The sequence below is a fragment of the Narcine bancroftii genome, chromosome 5, assembly GCF_036971445.1.
Source record: "Narcine bancroftii isolate sNarBan1 chromosome 5, sNarBan1.hap1, whole genome shotgun sequence".
In the NCBI taxonomy this organism is placed as follows: Eukaryota; Metazoa; Chordata; class Chondrichthyes; order Torpediniformes; family Narcinidae; genus Narcine; species Narcine bancroftii.
This window is the reverse complement of record NC_091473.1, coordinates 41,338,922-41,356,130: the sequence shown is the minus strand read 5'-3', so window position 1 is coordinate 41,356,130 and position 17,209 is coordinate 41,338,922. Positions and strand designations below refer to the sequence as shown.

At 39.8% G+C, this 17,209-nt stretch overlaps 1 protein-coding gene across 1 annotated transcript in view; it reads right to left on the bottom strand.

Annotated features, from left to right (window-relative positions):
* The window catches only part of ippk (inositol 1,3,4,5,6-pentakisphosphate 2-kinase), a 78,928-nt gene extending 61,967 nt beyond the window's left edge, over positions 1 to 16,961 (bottom strand). Inside the window, exons 1-2 of the mRNA XM_069937243.1 lie at positions 16,764 to 16,961; positions 798 to 854 (exon numbers count right to left, since the gene is read on the bottom strand). Coding sequence (XP_069793344.1) covers positions 798 to 854; positions 16,764 to 16,844 — 138 coding nt within the window. The 5' untranslated portion in view covers positions 16,845 to 16,961. The remainder of the gene's footprint in view (positions 1 to 797; positions 855 to 16,763) is intronic.
* Between the last annotated feature and the right edge of the window lie 248 nt (positions 16,962 to 17,209).

Below are 17,209 nucleotides of genomic sequence, written 5' to 3'. Positions count from 1 at the left end.
TTCCCCAGTTTAAAATGGCTTCAGATGTTTCCCTTGTGGTTCATGATTAAATGGCTCATGATTACTTATTTCTATCAGTGAATTTGCTGACGTTATTGAGCACACAGACCGCAATTTGAAAATAAACACAGAATTGAGAACAGCAAGCAATGAAACAGTGCAATGTGTATGGAATACACATACAATTCAATTGAATTATTTGTAATTCATTGTTTACAAAACAGGTGAACATTAATTATGCTGGAAATTACTAATTTTATCCAAATATTCCTGTATTATTTTCTCCTCAATCAGAGTACATTTCAGGTGGTAAATTCTTGAACTAAAATTTAATAATACAACTGGATGTGGAAAGCAATTCAGAGAGTACTTGAAAGAAAACAGAGAAATCTTCATGGATGGTTGTGGAGAGAATACTTTTTTTAAAAAAACGAGAGCTATGGGTCAGAGCTTAAAATTAAAGGATTACAAGGCAAAATCTCTCAAGAGGGTCAGAAGTGTGTGGAACTCTTCCTCAGAGAGAGGAGAATGGAAGCAAAGTGAATTCTTTTAAAGGAAAGGTAGATTAGGCACTTGATAGACAAGGATGTTGAAGGGCGTTGGACATGTAGGATTATTTGCATAGAGAGAATGCAGGGCTGAGTCACATACTAACATACAAATGTAGAGCATGAAAGAATGGTGGGAAGTTTACAGATTTCGTTAAAAGAAATTTTACTGACATGTTGAACTTATCTCTGTTAAAAGCAACATCAAGCATCTTTTGCAATGCAAATTGTTTCAACACATTATCCCACCTTGTTAGGTTGTGATAGTTCAATGGGAAACTTCAAGAAACGCAGTACTTGGCAGTGCTGAGAAAAAAAAACAAAAGTCTTAAGTGACTATTTTTATTTCATTAAAAAGCATGAAATATTTATGACATTTGGTATTACAAAACTAATAACCAGCAGCACCAGCTAATCTACAGTTTCACTTAATAAAGCAAAAAACAATGTAAATATCTTCCATCTTCAATAGAAACTTTATACATCTTCAAAATTAGAACAAGACCACGTCATTCAAGTTTATTTGTCATCCGAATGCACCAGCATAACCTGACAAAACAGTGCAGAACATTCATACAAATACATATGCACAGTACATTAAAATAAATTCTTAATAAATTGTAGTCAGAATCATTCAGCAGTCTCAATGCCCATGGGAAGTACCTTTATATACATACATACATGCGCGCGCGCGCGCACACACACACACACACACACACACACACACACACTATAATTTTAGCAAAATAACCATGTCCAAATCCTAACGAAATAAGGATTACTTTTTTAAAAAGTATAATTTAAAGTTTGGTTTCTACCTAAATCATTAAAAATCCAGCATTGCATGTGATCAATGAGAATTATTTTTAATGCATACATTTTAAAGTATCTGGGCATGTGTTATAATCACAAAAATATTAAGAGTCTAGATAAATTATATCCCAATATTGCTTTAAAAAAAAATCAAGTTATATGGTGCTGACTCGACTAAGTCAAAGCATCTACAACATTGAACTGCTACTTCCTTATTAGGTTTTTTAATTCATCTCCCAGCATCTACACAATTCTTCATGTGCTGAATGTCCATGTATGACATGGGTTAGAAGTACTGAAAACTATCCTTCCGTGTTGTGAAAGGAGAATGGGAGTGAGGAAATGAGGGAGGAATCTTAGAAAACTACATTCTGATTTTGGGGGATCCATGCAAATGAAAAAAATTAACAGGAGTAGGCCTGCCCTGCTTTTCAATTTGGCAATGGTGGACCTAGCCCTAGCCTCAAAATCCACCTTCTTGCTTGATCCCCACAGCTCTCAATTCCCCAACCTCCCAAAAAATATATCTACATCTTCACTTTAAACACTTTTAATGATCTCGCTCTGGGATAGAGTATTCCACAGAATTACTGTCTGTGGCAAGACAATTTTACATAATAAAAATATATACACATAAACACACCTCAGTGTTAAATGGCAATCCCTTTATCTTGGAAAAAAAATGCCTCCCACCTCCACCATTCAAGGCTGCCATACTCGTGAAAGAGACCTCAACATCTATCCTGCAATTCCACTTTAGGATCTTGGAGGTTTCAAAAAGGTTCATATTCTTCTAAACCCAAATAATGCAAATGATTAGTTTACCCTCATAACAGGGAAGCAAGTATCCTCGAGTATCTTTCTTCATCCTCCCATGCTTTGGTAGCTCCCTCACTAATAACATAATTTGCCTAGAAACTATATACATTTGTGTTCAGGTCATCTATCATAATCAACAGGCTCCAAGTAAAAAGAACAGTTGACCTAATTTCAACCAACCTCCAAAGTTCTGTGGCCTATATGCCAATAGTTTAAGCGTCAGCTAAACAATAATAACCACAACAACCTAACTACAAGGTAAAAACAGAGCCCAATAATTTTGTCTCCACCCATCCTTGTGTCCTAAGCAAAAAAAAGAGAACTACAGATTTAAAATAATTGTCTGACAACAAACATGTCTGTTGAATACCAAAACAAAGAGTAATCGTTATTTTCCAATTACCTAATACAATTTTACTTCTGATGAACAAGCTATAAATAAAGGGGACTGAAAGCAACCCCATCATAAAAACTTGATATTATCAAGGATTACTGGAATCATGATTGCATAAAAATTAGATAGCAAGTATATATTGCAAGCTTCAACATATATACAATAAGTAGAAGTCATTATATTTGAGACAATGTTGAAAACTGATCCTGATAACACTACCAGACAAAAATGAAACCTCCTCAGGAGTGACATACAGTCTGACAGCCCAACAAGTGCACATTGACCAATCTGCCATCTCTACATTGATGCTGCTTACCAATCATCGTGTTCAACAGATCATCCTCTACTCTTTCTTCTGCCACCAGCCCAATCCCATCCAATGCATCTTCCCTACACTTTGAGGAACTAGTCTATCCACAACACCACCAAAATTCCCTTCCTTCCCATGGCTCCTAACCTTGCAAGCATAAGAAATACAGCTGCTTTTTTTTTTAAAAAAAAAGTCCCACCTTTCCATGATGCAAAGCTTCAAACATACAGTCCTTTAAGTGAAATTAAGATCTCCCTTCCCTTCTGTCAAATTTGTATATTGCATTTGCTCTTTGAAGCGCAGTCTTCTGCACCTTGAAGGCAAATTACGTAACTGCTCTGCAATTCACCTCCATTCAGTCTACAAACACAAGCATTACCATTTTAACTCTCTATCCTACTCAACATGGAATGAAGCTCAATGCAAGACAGAAACATCACAGTACCTACCCATCAGGCATATTGTAGCATTGAACAATGTCAGATAAGGATTCTGCAATTCGTATTCATAGTTTATCTAAACCCAGCTTTTCTCTCTTTTCATCATTAATATCTCCCTTTATCTTGGTTTGCAATCAGCCATTTTATTATATTCTTTGCAGAAGAAGGAAAAATTTTTTAAAATAAACATACAGCATACAACAGGCCCTTCTGGCTCATTAGGTCATGCTGCCAAACACTTTTTTAAAATATTTTATTTAAAGTTTAACAACCATGATCATACAAAATATATCTTAAAAACAAACATGGTTTATACAATAGAGAAGAAAAAACCCTGCCCTCTATACCTCCCCAACCCCTTATAATAATCAACCCCCCTCTCCCAACATCCCAACCCCTAACCTCTAAAACCCCACTAACCCCTAAAAAGAAAAAAAAGATGGAGAAATATCTAAAAACACAGTAACCAATCGTCATGTGGTCGGGATATCCTGCCACATTCAGGTCCAGATCTTTAAAATTTTAAATGCATATTATCCAAATAAGGGCTCAAAACCTTCCTAAAAATATTTAACTCTCACATTATGTTTTCTCCAAAAGGAATAAAAGATCTCAATTCTGAATGCCATCTTTCCATGTAATTGCAATACACTTCCTTGCTACTGCAAACGATAATCTAAAAAAGCCACTTGAAATTTATCAAGACCTAATTTCAAACAAACTACTTATATCACTAATTAAATAAAATTAATGGATCCTAAGAAAATTTAATTTTAAAAACATTGTGAAAATTCTCTAATCTTAGACCAAAATAAATCAACTTTTTCACATGTCCATACTGAATGCAAAAAAGTCCCCTTTTCTTTCTGACATAGAAAACATAAATCAGAAGATATCAAATAATATATTTTTAATTGTTCTGGAGTTAAATATAATGAACAAGTCAATATCTTAGTCATACTGTTCTTATAAATAATTTGCCAATGATCTATATTCAATTCCACCCATCAATCCTTTTCCCATTTTAATCTTGACTTATGTAAATCTATCTTAAACATTTTTTGTTGCAGTAATTTATACATTTCAGATACAAATCCTTTCTTTCCACCTTCCCAAATTAACATTTCAAATTTTGATTCCTTTGGAAGCCCCAAATTTCTCCAATAAAAGATTTGATTTGATAACAAAAAAGTGTATAGGTTCGTATTTGATATCTCTCATTCTCTCAAATGAAAGATAATGATCCAATTCATAACAATTATTCATTGTCTTAATACCTTTCTGATCCCAAATCTTAAGTTGATTATTAATCATAAAGGGAAAAAAGCTGATTCTAATACAAAGGAGTGCATCTAGATATTTTACCTTGAGTACCAATTTCCTTATTCACTTTCTCATATATTCCTATCAAATGAGACAATATTGGCAACTTGTGCAATTATAACAATTTTTCATTCCATTAATATACAAATTGATCCCTTCAACTTTCATTAATTTGTTTTAACTCTATATCTGTCCATACTAACAAATTATGAGAATAAAACATTCTATTAATAAATTTTAATTGAGCAACTTTATAATAATTTTGAAAATTTGGGAGTTGTAAACCTCCTAATTCATATTTCAACTTTAGTTTCTAAATAGCTACCCTTACCATCTTACATTTCCATAAAGATTTTCTCACTACAAGATTCAAATCTTTGGGGAGGAGTCACGTGATGGAGTAGTGGCCGGACAGTGAACTCCAGCCCTCTCCAGAAAAGTCGGGAAAAACAAAGAAAAACACAAAGGCACAGAAATAAAAGTTACAGAAAAGTGAGTATAAAGGTGGAAAGAAGATGGCGACAAAAAAAGAAAAATCGAAAGCAACGGTAAGAAGAGAGGAAGAGAAGACAAAGGAGGAAAAAGGTGAAGGCCTTACCTGTCCGAAGAGGCCCGCTGCGGAGTGAGAAACCCGCTCCCTCAGGTCAGTAAATAATGGACTACAAAAATGGCTCGCAGAGCCGAGTAAAAGTGCGCAACCGCGCATGAAAAAAAAACACACCGACGGGAGGGGGGACCAGCTGGGGAGTCGATCTCCACAGCCGGCAACGACAGCTGCAGAACACCTGCAGCAAGAAGAGACCACAGAAGACAATAGAAACAAGAAAGAAGAGGAGGAAAGGGCACCAAAGAAACAACAGATGGCCAACCCAGAGGAAGAAGAAGAGGAAGAGGAAGAGTACAGAGAAATAGAAGAAGAAAAGAAAGGCAAGGTAAAGGATATACTTGCTCTTATTAAAGGATACATGGAGTCATTTAAAGAATGGCAAACACAGGAATTTAAGGATTTAAGAAAAAGAATAAACAACACAGAAGAGAAAATAAATAAAATGGAGATGACCTTAACAGAAATGGGAAAGAAAATGGACAAGATGGAAGAGCGGGCAGTAGCAGCAGAAATGGAGGTAGAAGACTTAAAAAAGAAATTGGAGAAATCTAATAAAAAAACTAAAGAGACACAAGAACTACTAGCTCAAAAAATAGATACAATGGAAAACCATAACAGAAGAAATAACATAAAGATAGTGGGCCTTAAGGAAGATGAAGAAGGCAAGAATATGAGGGAGTTTATAAAAGAGTGGATCCCTAAGACCCTAGGATGTCCAGAACTACAGTATGAAATGGAAATAGAAAGGGCACATAGAGTATTAGCCTCTAAACCACAACCACAACAAAAACCAAGATCTATTGTAGTAAAATTCCTAAGATATACTACAAGAGAAAAGGTACTGGAGAAGACAATGGAAAAAGTAAGAGAGGGCAACAAACCACTGGAGTATAAAGGGCAAAAAATCTTCATTTATCCAGATATAAGTTTTGAACTCCTAAAGAAGAGAAAAGAGTTCAATACAGCAAAGGCCATTTTATGGAAGAAAGGGTATAAATTTATACTAAAGCATCCAGCGGTATTGAAAATATTTATTCCAGGACAACAAAACAGACTATTCTCGAATCCAGAAGAAGCACGAAAATTTGCAGAACAATTACAAAAATAGACTGAGGGAGGAAGACGGGTAATGAGAGTTAAAATGATCACGATTGATATGTATGTGGGTAAAGACAAAAATAGACTGAGGGATGAAGACGGGTAATGAGAGTAAAAATGATCACGATTGATATGTATGCGGGTAAAGAGGTATAAGAGTGAATAGAGGCAATGAGCATACATAAATGTATCTGTACTTAGAGGAAAATGTAGATAGTATAGACAAGAATTAATAAGGGAAGGTAATGGAATAGAGAGAATAAGGAGGGAATTAAAAGAGTGACCTTTGTGACATATGAAAAGTGAAATCTTTTCTGGGGGAGGCGGGGTGGGGGGAAATAGCGGTCACTGCAAAATCAGTTGACGCTTGCGAGTGGATTCGCAAATCCAAATGGAGAGGGGAGATGTGGTTGTCCGACAAGGGATAAAGGACAACTCAGGAGGTGAAGGGGAGATTGGGGATAAATAAGATAGAAATAGGAGAATAAGGAAAATGTTGGATGTTGTAAGAATGTTGTCTTATAAAGAGTTGAAAATAAGAAAACAGAAATGGAAAAGGAGGAAAGGTAATGATGGAAAAACGGAAAGAGAAGATAAACAAAATATAAAAGGGCTACGCTGAACTATATGTCTTTAAATATTAATGGAATACATAACCAAATTAAAAGGAAGAAACTACTAAATTTAAATGAATAAATGTATTCCATTAGAAAAAATAACAGATAGGTTAAGAAATAATATTGAAATATTCGAGCAAGTATAGGAGCCTTACATTAAATACAATAGCGAAAACCTACCGGGGACAAACAGTACCTAAGTTGATGGAAGGAGAAGGAAAGAAAAGAATGGACTCAGTAGAATTTCTGGTGTAATTTTGTTGAATGACAACATTGTCTGACTGGCTTAATGCAACCTAGATTGTATACCTAAAATGGATGAGAGGGGGGGGGTGGGGGGGTGGATTGGGAGGAAAGGGTGGGGGGAGAAAAAGTCACTGTATATGTGTGAAAAAGAAATAGTGTATATCATGGCTAATGTGATTTATGGTGTGAAAAATAAAAAATTTTAAAAAAAAGATTCAAATCTTTAAAAATTTTCTTAGGTACTTTACAAGGAATAGATTGGAAAATATATTGAAGTCTTGCGAATATTTTCATTTTAATACAATTCACTCTGCCTATTAAAGTTATCAGTAAGTCTTTCCATATAATTTAATAATTTTTAATTTTGGGAAATAATGGTAAATAATTTAATGCATATAAATGATTTGTGTCTATTTTAATACCTAAATATTAAATTTGATCAGTCCATTGAAATCTTACAACATCTTTACAAGAAGAATAATCTGCATTAGACAATGGCGTAAGTTTACTTTCCTCCCAATTAACTTTGTACCCAGATAATTCCCCATATTCTCTTAATCTATCCTGTAAAACTTTCAACGACTTTCTTGGTTCTGCTCAATAAATCAACACATCACCAGCAAATAAATTAATCTTAAATTCATCCAGACCCATTATAATACCCTTTATCTCACTATTTTTCCCTATTAACTGTGCTAAAGCTTCTATCACCATTGCAAAAAATGCAGGTGACAAAGGACAACCTTGCTTAGTTGATCTCTCTAACCTAAAAGATTCATATAAAAGTCCATTTGTCACAACTTGTCCTGCAGGAGGCGCCATGCCTGTGCATACACTGGGGGCCCAGTGGTCTCGCTTGGTGCTCCACCCCATGTGTTGGTTTAGTGTTGTGGAAGTTGGGAGCCACAGAGTAAGGGGGTATGACTGGAACATGGTGGCGTAGACCAAATGGCATCTGTTCATGTCACCCAGGAGCTCATGTGCCCAGAGGAAATCTGCTCCAAGTAGGGCTTGCGCCACAGGCACAATCATACACTTCCAGTGGAAAACAGTGTCCGCAGCGTGGAATGGGATGACCAGATGGGTGCCAAAACTCTGAATAGAGGAACCGTTGGGGAAGGCCATTGGAATTCTATTTGAGTTTGAAATAAGTCGGCGGAATGAGGTTTATTTCTGAGCCCACGTCAACTAGGAAATCCCTCTTTGTTCACTGGTCCCCGAGGTAGAGTACGCCGTTATGTGTGCCAACTGCCGAAGCCACTGTCGGTGGCCAGCCTGTTTCCCACCACCGCGCTTGACTTGCCGTTGGGGTATGAACATGGAGGGACACCCTGCCAGGCATTACAGTCCCATCTGCAGGGGTGGAAACAGTAATCGCTCTATTTGTCTGTGCGCTCGTTACGTTGCAGTTGGGCCGCAGCTACTGCTAGAAGGTTCTTGGGGGGCTCAACCAGAGGTGCCCACAGCATAGTTTGGTTGCACATGTATGGAGCTCTGTTGCAGGGTGCGGAAAAGACTGTCTACTTCCTTGGCTACCAAGTGTGGAACGCTGAAATTCATGTCAGATATTGCCAAGGAAACATGCACTGGTAGTTTGGGGAGGAACAAGGTCTCGACCAAGAAACAGTTTGTGTGTCTGTCTGCTAAGGCCACCATTTTGTGCTTGAGCTCAGAGGGGTTCCCATCACCCAGGCCTTGCATATTCAGGATGTGGACAGTGCACTCATGCCGGATGAGTTACAGGGAATAGAGGAGGAAATGCCAGAATTGCTCGTACTTAAGGTCCATAGGAGGATTTTCCATGAAGGAGCTTACCTTTGCTGCAGTTGCAGCTTCCAAGGCGCTGATGACGTGTCAGAACTTGGTATCCTCCGAGGCAATGCCTCTGATCTGGGACTGTGACTCGGCCAGTTGCAATCAATTCCTGGGCTGATTTGCCTAGAAGGGCAGCAAATGCACGCCCACAGCATTGGTCGCAGCTGTTGCAACTGTAGTGGTAGTACCATCATGTATTTTATCGTGTTGGATGTGGGTTCCGAAGACGTTGGAACCGTCGGGGTCATCACTGCAGCTTCTGCTATCTGAAACGCTACCCAAATGAGAGATGTCCACACAACAGGAGGTGAACGAGTAACTGAACTTTATTTTGAATTACTCGCACTGCTCAAGGAGACAACCCACTTCCTGTGAGGGAAGCATTGCCCTTAGGAAGTGATGTCAGCGCTTCGCATCATCACTCCCTGTCCAGCAGCATGCAACACAGGAACGGCATCGTCCCCCAAGAAACTTGTGTCTACCCATTCTCCTCGGAAGGGGGTCCAGGTGTTGGGCAACTGGGGTGGCAATCTGGCAGTCTAACCACGTGGTCGCTCAGCCTGCTACAAAGTTGCTATTTTTTTAAGTTTATCTACACTATCCTGATTACTGTCCTTAAAGTCTGAAATCATTTAATTATGAGAAACAGCAGATCTCAATTGTATTCAATTGTTCAACCATGGCTCAAGTGGAACAAAAGTAGACATTTTTTTTTTAACTATGATACTGTAGCAACTCATCTTCTACTCATACATAACTATTTCTTGCAAAAGCACAATTTAATTTTGAAGCGCAACAATTGTATGAGGTTCTGCATACAAAATCTGTTCAGAATCGGATACAATTCCATTTGGTTATGGTTGTTAGGATTTGGGTCTATTGAAGCATGCTGTTGGAGGGTGTGGTTCATCTGCTGCATGGTGCACAAGATGCAGTTGGATACAGTGGTTTTGGAGTATGAATCTAATTGAGTACAATTCAAGAGGTATCACTGGGGTATCTTTCTAGATGGAGCACAATGGAGAATTATGCCCTTGGGCTATTGAAATTCTAGAATACAAAAATCAACATGACAAAAATATTATGTTTGCAAGTGTAAGATTGAGAGAGGATCATAATAGCAAGAATTGCAACAAATTAGAGCAAAACGAACTATAGATACATATCAGTGAATCTTAAGTATATAAAAATAGGACTACATAATCAAAAGATATTTGGTCCCAGGGAAATTAAAATAATCTGAAAATTTAAAATGCAAACTAATAAAGGTATAAAAGCAAGCAACAGGTTTTATTTCTCAGGGGGTCAAATTTATCAGAGGTTAAATCTTATAAACAAGCTGGTTGCCACAAACTTGGCAACTTAAAAAATGAGGGAGGCGGCAGAGGGTTCAATACATGTGCAAAATACTAATCATGCTGGCTTTCTTTACACTCTTGAAAGCATGATGATCAACGGAGATCTCCAAATTTTGAGAGCCTGACACACCCACTAGTTTAACTTGGGGAACGATGTTGCAACAAAATCCTCAAGAGAGGTAAAATTTTTCTTTATCCAGAGATGTGCAGTAAAATCAAAATATGTTGGCAACACTTAGCAAGTCAGGTGACATCTGTGGAAACAGTAAAGGTTCCAGGTCCAGGACCTTCATCAGGACTAGGCAAAAGAGAAAATCCTTTTTAAGTAGCAGAAAAGGTTGGGGAGGAATGGGTAGAACAAAGGGATTATTCTCCAATAGAGCAAAACTAGATAATGTGATTGTTGGAGCAGTTGGTCAGATCAGATTATGCTTCTTTGTCCATGTAATCTGTTACAAATATCAAATGTCTGAGACATGTCCAAAAGGTCAGATTATACAAAAATGAATGACAGCCAAAAATGGTTCATCTCAAAACATGAGTAAGTTCCCCAATGAATTCTAACATTGAGTCTTACAAGCTGCAATATGCCCAAACAAAAAGCAAGTTGCTCTTCCTCAACCTTCATTGAAACACGACAGAAGGCTGCAGAGAGGAAAAGTCAGTGTGGAATTGTGAATTCAAGAGGAGAGCAACTGGAAGTTCAAGATTACAATCTCTCCTTAGTTTCTCCAATATAAAGGAATGAACAAGAATTGTTCAATACAATCATGTTCATCTGCCCCAAGCCCCATCTTCTCTTTGGTCTTTGGCGCCAATCCCCCATTGTCCTCAATTCCCTGATCTTTCTTAAATACAAATTAATATATTTTCTCATAAAATACCTGAATAATCTAAGACCCCACAATTCTCCACATTAAGAGAATTCAATAAAAATTCACAAGTTGACATTCTCTCGGACAAGTTCTTACACACCTTGTTGATATGACCAATCCCTAATCCCATAACTAGGAAATTACATTCAAAATTCTCCCACCCGTAGAAACATTTCAATACCCAATTGATGTAGATCTCCACTCAAACTGTTGACAAATTCTTCCTTCCCTCCAAATCACCCCCCCCCCCACCCCCCGAGAGGGATATGGATCTTGTACATGCAGCAGTCTTTTTTGTTTAATTTGGGCACCATGTTTGATGCAGACTTTGTAGGCTGAAAGGCCTGTTCCTGTGCTATACTGTTCTTTGCCCCTTAAGGATCTTGCATGTTCTGATAAAATCACCCCCTCATGTTGTTTTGACTTGAGAACAACTTCTTCTATCTGACAATAACACAACCCTTTCATCCTCACAATTCACTCAGTGAATATTTTTTAACAATGCCAAGGGAGAAAAATTGAGCATTGTACTATTGTAACAACACTTCTCTATTTCTATTATCTTCTTGTAATAAAAGTCAATCTGCCCTTTGCCTTCTTAAGCATTTGCCACATCTGCCTCCTAACGTTTTGCAATTTGTGCACAAGAATATTCCAATCCCTCTGTCCTTTTCTCATTGCAATGTTTTCTCCATAGGTTATAGTTCCTTTAAGTTCCTCCAACCTAAGCGGAAATTTCACAACTTCCCACATTAATTACCAAGTTTTTGCCATCTCATAAAACCTATTGCAGTACACCTCCGATTATCCAAAATCCTAATTTATCCAAAATTTTTTTAAATTTCGGATAAATGAGGAAATCCGAAACAAATCAGGAATCCTCATTTAACTGGGTTTTTTCCCCCTGGAGCCAAACTGACCTCACAGGTTGAAAAAAATTCACTGGACATGAAATTAGAACGACAATTGTCCTCGTTTCAGGCAACTCCCTCCCCTCTCTCTTTTCATTTATTCTTTACCTTTCCCTATTGACTTTTCTCTCCAACTCTCCCTCTCAAACTGCAAACCACAAGCAGTCAGAAGAATCCCTTGTCACGGCATCATCAAGGAGAACGCAGACAGGAGGGGGGACCTCGGGCTCAGTGGTGTTTCCTTCCCTCCCTTCTTAGCATACTGGAGCTCCCAACACGGACTCCAAACCCTTCCCTCAGCCTAGGGGAGGATTCCGAGTCAGGACTCAGGCGTTGCCATCAGGAGCTCCAGTGACCTGAGAGACAGGAACCCACTGACTAACTAGTAAGTGTTTTACCGGCCTAGGAAGCCTCCCTGGGGATCAGTAGCAGCAGTGGGGACATGTTGGGGAAATTGGCAGCAGCGGTTGGGAGGTCTTCGTGATGGCATTTCAGCCAGCAATTTTTTTTGGTGAGAATGAAACATTATTTTCATGCTTAAGAAGCCTTTCCTTGTTGTTTGTTATTGTTTAAACATTGATACAAATGATTTCCTATGGCTACTGGGATTTTTAATTTAAAAAATGGTCAGTTATCCGAAAAAACTGTTAACCTGTCATAGGCCCATTCCCGACCTACTCAGATAATCAGAGTTGTACTGTTTATCTCATTGTTGAGTCCTACCATTTTCTTGTTGACTCAGCAAAATTAGGTTGTTTACTACCTGCTTCCTCACTATAAATTGTAGCTGATACAAGTCCAAAAACAGAAGGTGGGGTACCAGTTAAATCCTTTCAGCCTGGAAAGCCAGTTTTAGAAAATGGAAGAACCAAGTGATGGTGGAAATCCAGTGGGGTTAATGACTTTGGAGGTGTTATAACCAAATTGTACTTTTCAGATGGTATAAACTGCAAAAACAATGACATCAAGCATCAACAATGGACTAATACATATTTAGAGTAATGGATAAGACATCAATTAAGCAACCAGTCGGGATGACATCATATAACCGGTATTAAGTGTCTCATCTGTACTGCAACCACTGGAAAGCATGCAATGAGCTCAGGACTGGGCTATGCTTTTGCTATTTCCAGCAACACTGAGGACTTTGCTCCTTGTAACCAGATTCCTTCCTGTGATTCTACAGAACACAACTTCCCCATTCCCAGCTTCTGCTTCTCCTTTGCTATTTGGTCCAGTTAATTCTTGCCACTTTTCCTGGCTCATCAGCACCTTCAAGAAATCTGACCTGATGGTGAACAGCACAGACATCAGTCAGACCAATTGCCAAAGAACATGACCTTGTTTTTGCAATTGACATTCCTGCCCTCACCAAAGTTCATTTTATTTACAAAGTTGAAGCCAATTCCAGCCATTTAAACCAATCCTGCCCAATTACCCCCAATCTTCTCCATTGATTGTCACCTTGTCATGATGGAAAAGCTTGTGTAGTCCTGAGATCCCAAGAGAATGCCATTTTGAGCTATGCTCCTGGTAGGGCCATCCATGGTAGTAAGGTCAAGGGTGAGATCCCTGACAAAGAACGATCCAACCAAGTCCTCAACAGTGGAACAGACAGATGAAGCAACTTCAAACTCAACGGTTGTGAAGTCAGATGAAGGCTATAACAAATCTATCAGCTCTAATCATCATGGTTTTCATGCCATTGGTGGATTTGTATTGTGTGCTTCTTGGAGTGCAACATCATGTATAACAGGTGCTTCACTCAGTGGGCATTTTCCAAGATTGGACTCATAAGCCACTTGAGAGCCATAGGAACGAAGACCATCATCCATAACCTCAAGGGATACCCACAATGACCCCCAATTAACCTACAACCCCATACATTTTGTAGCACCTGGAGATAATCCAGTCACAGGGAGAATGTACAACCTTCTTAGAGACAGTACAGGATTCAAACGCAGGTTGCCTGTGCTATAATAGCTTCAAGCTACTGTGCTGCCCAATCAGCAGTTGCAGATGCTAATCATTCTCCAGGCAGACAATGGATCCATACAAATGACAATATCATTTGACTGGAGTTCCAATGCTGTCTGGGATCATCCCTCAAGCCAGAGTCACTCTTGATGAATTAAGCCATGGTTTAAGACAATACACGAACAAGACAAAAGAGAGAAGACCATGATGTCCTGTTTCAGGATTCAACGTGGAAGCTTTGTGATGTCTACAGACTCCTTCTCGAAGGCCTTTTTTTGAAAAGCAGTCAATACATGTATATCATCCTGTCAAGGGCCTTATCCAAGCAAATTAGGGAATCTCTGCCATTTTTAATATGGTGCAAGAGTAACCACCAAAGTCTCAACATAGATGAGACAAAGGATATGATCATGGACTTCAGGAGAACCTGGAACAACCATCCTCCACTACACATCAACAACTATTGTGGAGAGGAGGCTACCAAGTTCCTTAGAGTTCGCATAACTAGTGACCCATCATGGGCATGCATCTCACTTGTCAGGAAGGTGCAAAAATCAACTGCACTTCCTGAGAAGACTGAACAGGACAAAGCTACCAGCCACTATTATGTCAACCTTCTTTAGGAGCTCCATCAAGAGCATCCTGGTCAGCTGCACCAGTGTGGTATGGTTGCTGCAGAGAAATGCAGCAGAGGTCAATCCACAGAACCACAAGAGTGGCAGAGAGGATCATTGGAATCAATCGCGCCCCCCCACCAATTGAAGTAATCTACCAGGATCATTGTCTGAAGAGGGCACGAAAATCATTGAGGATCCCTTCCAGCCTGCACACGTCACATCAGGAAAGAGACACCAGAGTATCATAGCCAACATCACCAGGCTGAGGAACAGCTTCTTCCCATGGGCAGTAAGAATGCTGAACAACCAAAGGAACTGCTCACACTATCAGAGACTCTCATATTCATGAAACAAGATTTATTTATTTGTATACATGAATACTTGTCCTGCATATGTATTGTTTGCCTGTATGTGTTGTGTCTGGCTACCTGCATGTTTTTGGACCAAGGACCATCAGGTTGTACTTGTGCAATTACAAAACAATAATTTGACATTTGTATTACACTTCCAGGTCTTACATTCTACTTCTCTAGGGAAAGTGACATACAAATGGCGTCAACAATCTATGTCAATTGGCAATGACCTAATTAACACATACTAATGGTCTGTGTTAGCAGCAATCACAGCACAAAACTTTACGGTCATTTTTGAAACTGCAAGAAACATCTTTGTAAGCAACTGCTGTGACTAACAGTAATTAAAATTGCAAAATTGACTTTAATAGAACAGTGCAGGCTCACATATTTAAACCAACAATTTAACCTTTCCCAACCTCAATCCATATCCCTTTATTTTTCTAACAATCAACTTCCCATGTTGTAAATTAATAATCTCTTCAGTCCACAGGAAAATTGCAATTTTTGGCCAGTTGCCTATGCTCTCGAGGCATTCCCAATGGCCTTATGGGAGAGTAAAATGTAAGTCTGCAAACAAGTTCAGAAGGGTCTCAATGTTCTAGCACAAATATCATAAAAAAGACAAACAGCTTTTTGTTGAAATTAAAGGGAGGTTTCCGTGGTTTGACTGGGCATTGGCAAGGTGCAATTTTCGTCCCTTTACACGAGGATATAGTAGCATTGGAGATAATCCAGTATCACCAAACTCTTTCATGGAAATGAGAGGGTTGCCCCAACAAAAGAGGCTAGAAAGCAGGCTGTATATTTCTTGAAGTTTAGAAGAATGAGGTGACATTATGTTATATACCCACCCACTGCACAATAATTGCAGCAGCTTCTTGAGACCAGTGCCCAGAGTTGGTGACTTTGAAATTGTTTGTTGCAAAATCTAAAGATGGGGCAATAAATTTAGAAACAACTGCGGATAGAGCAGTTTCTACTTGTACTGAAAACATCTCTCGTTCCAAAAGCTCTATCGACACATCCTGCCTGACCGGCTGAGCACCGCCTGCTTTAGCGATTTTTACAGCAGCTACTTGTACTTTGTTAATTTGCGGCGTAATGGTTTCCACATGAAAGCAATCGTCACAAACTACGATACATCCCTGCACTCTGTTCATGTAGGTAGGGAGGAGACTCTGCGTGGGTTCTCCCGACGCAGGGCTCCATTTCCCCCCCCCCCCCCCCCCCCCCCCCAAATGATTTCATTTCATTGGTTTGATAACGTTATTCTGCAGGCTGCAGCCCTTTTTTTCCCCTAAATCACCCGGTCCATGTGCATCTGCTCTAATCAGCAAGAGGTTGGTAGCAACTTCCAGCAGAAGAAAAAGCGGCCCGTTCAACACAACGCGGCGGCCACCACTGCAATTATTTCAAGATCCGCCAAGCCACGGCTTTGTTCGTGAAGACTGGAAGTACCGGGTTAACTTTTGCCCGCCGTGCCGTGTGGCGTGGTCCAGCCCGCGTTATTCAGGACTACACCGGGCACTCCGGCCCTGCCTCTCGGACGCAGGTGCGCACGAGGGGTGAGGGCGAGGGTGGGCGCGAGCAGGAAGCGCAAGCGCCGCTCGCGGGCGGCTGGCTCGCGCGCTCCGCTCACCTGGACGTGGGAAACGACCAAGCTTCGATTGCCTTCTCCGTGGTACTTCCATTCGTTGCCGTCCGGTTCCTTCAGTTCCATCACCTCCCGTCGATTCGCTTCGGTGGAAACCCCGCTTTTTTTTTCGCATCCACGCCTCGAACACACAGGAAGATGTGGGGTGGGTGAAACCTGACAAGGAATGGCCGGATATGTCAATACCCGGCGCTGATTGGCTGCCGGGTTTGGCTCGATGGGCGGCTCCGCCGCGCGATTGGTCGATTCCCCAGCCCTGATCGAGCCACCCCCCTCCCCATGCAGATGACGATCCGCCTGTGTCTGTCAGCTCGCGAACGCACTCTGGATGGACCGAATGGCCGCCTTCGTGACTGGAGCTGTTCTGCATAAATCCTGGATGCATTCAGCAGGTCAGACCGATGAAAAACCCGAGGACAAAAACAAACTGT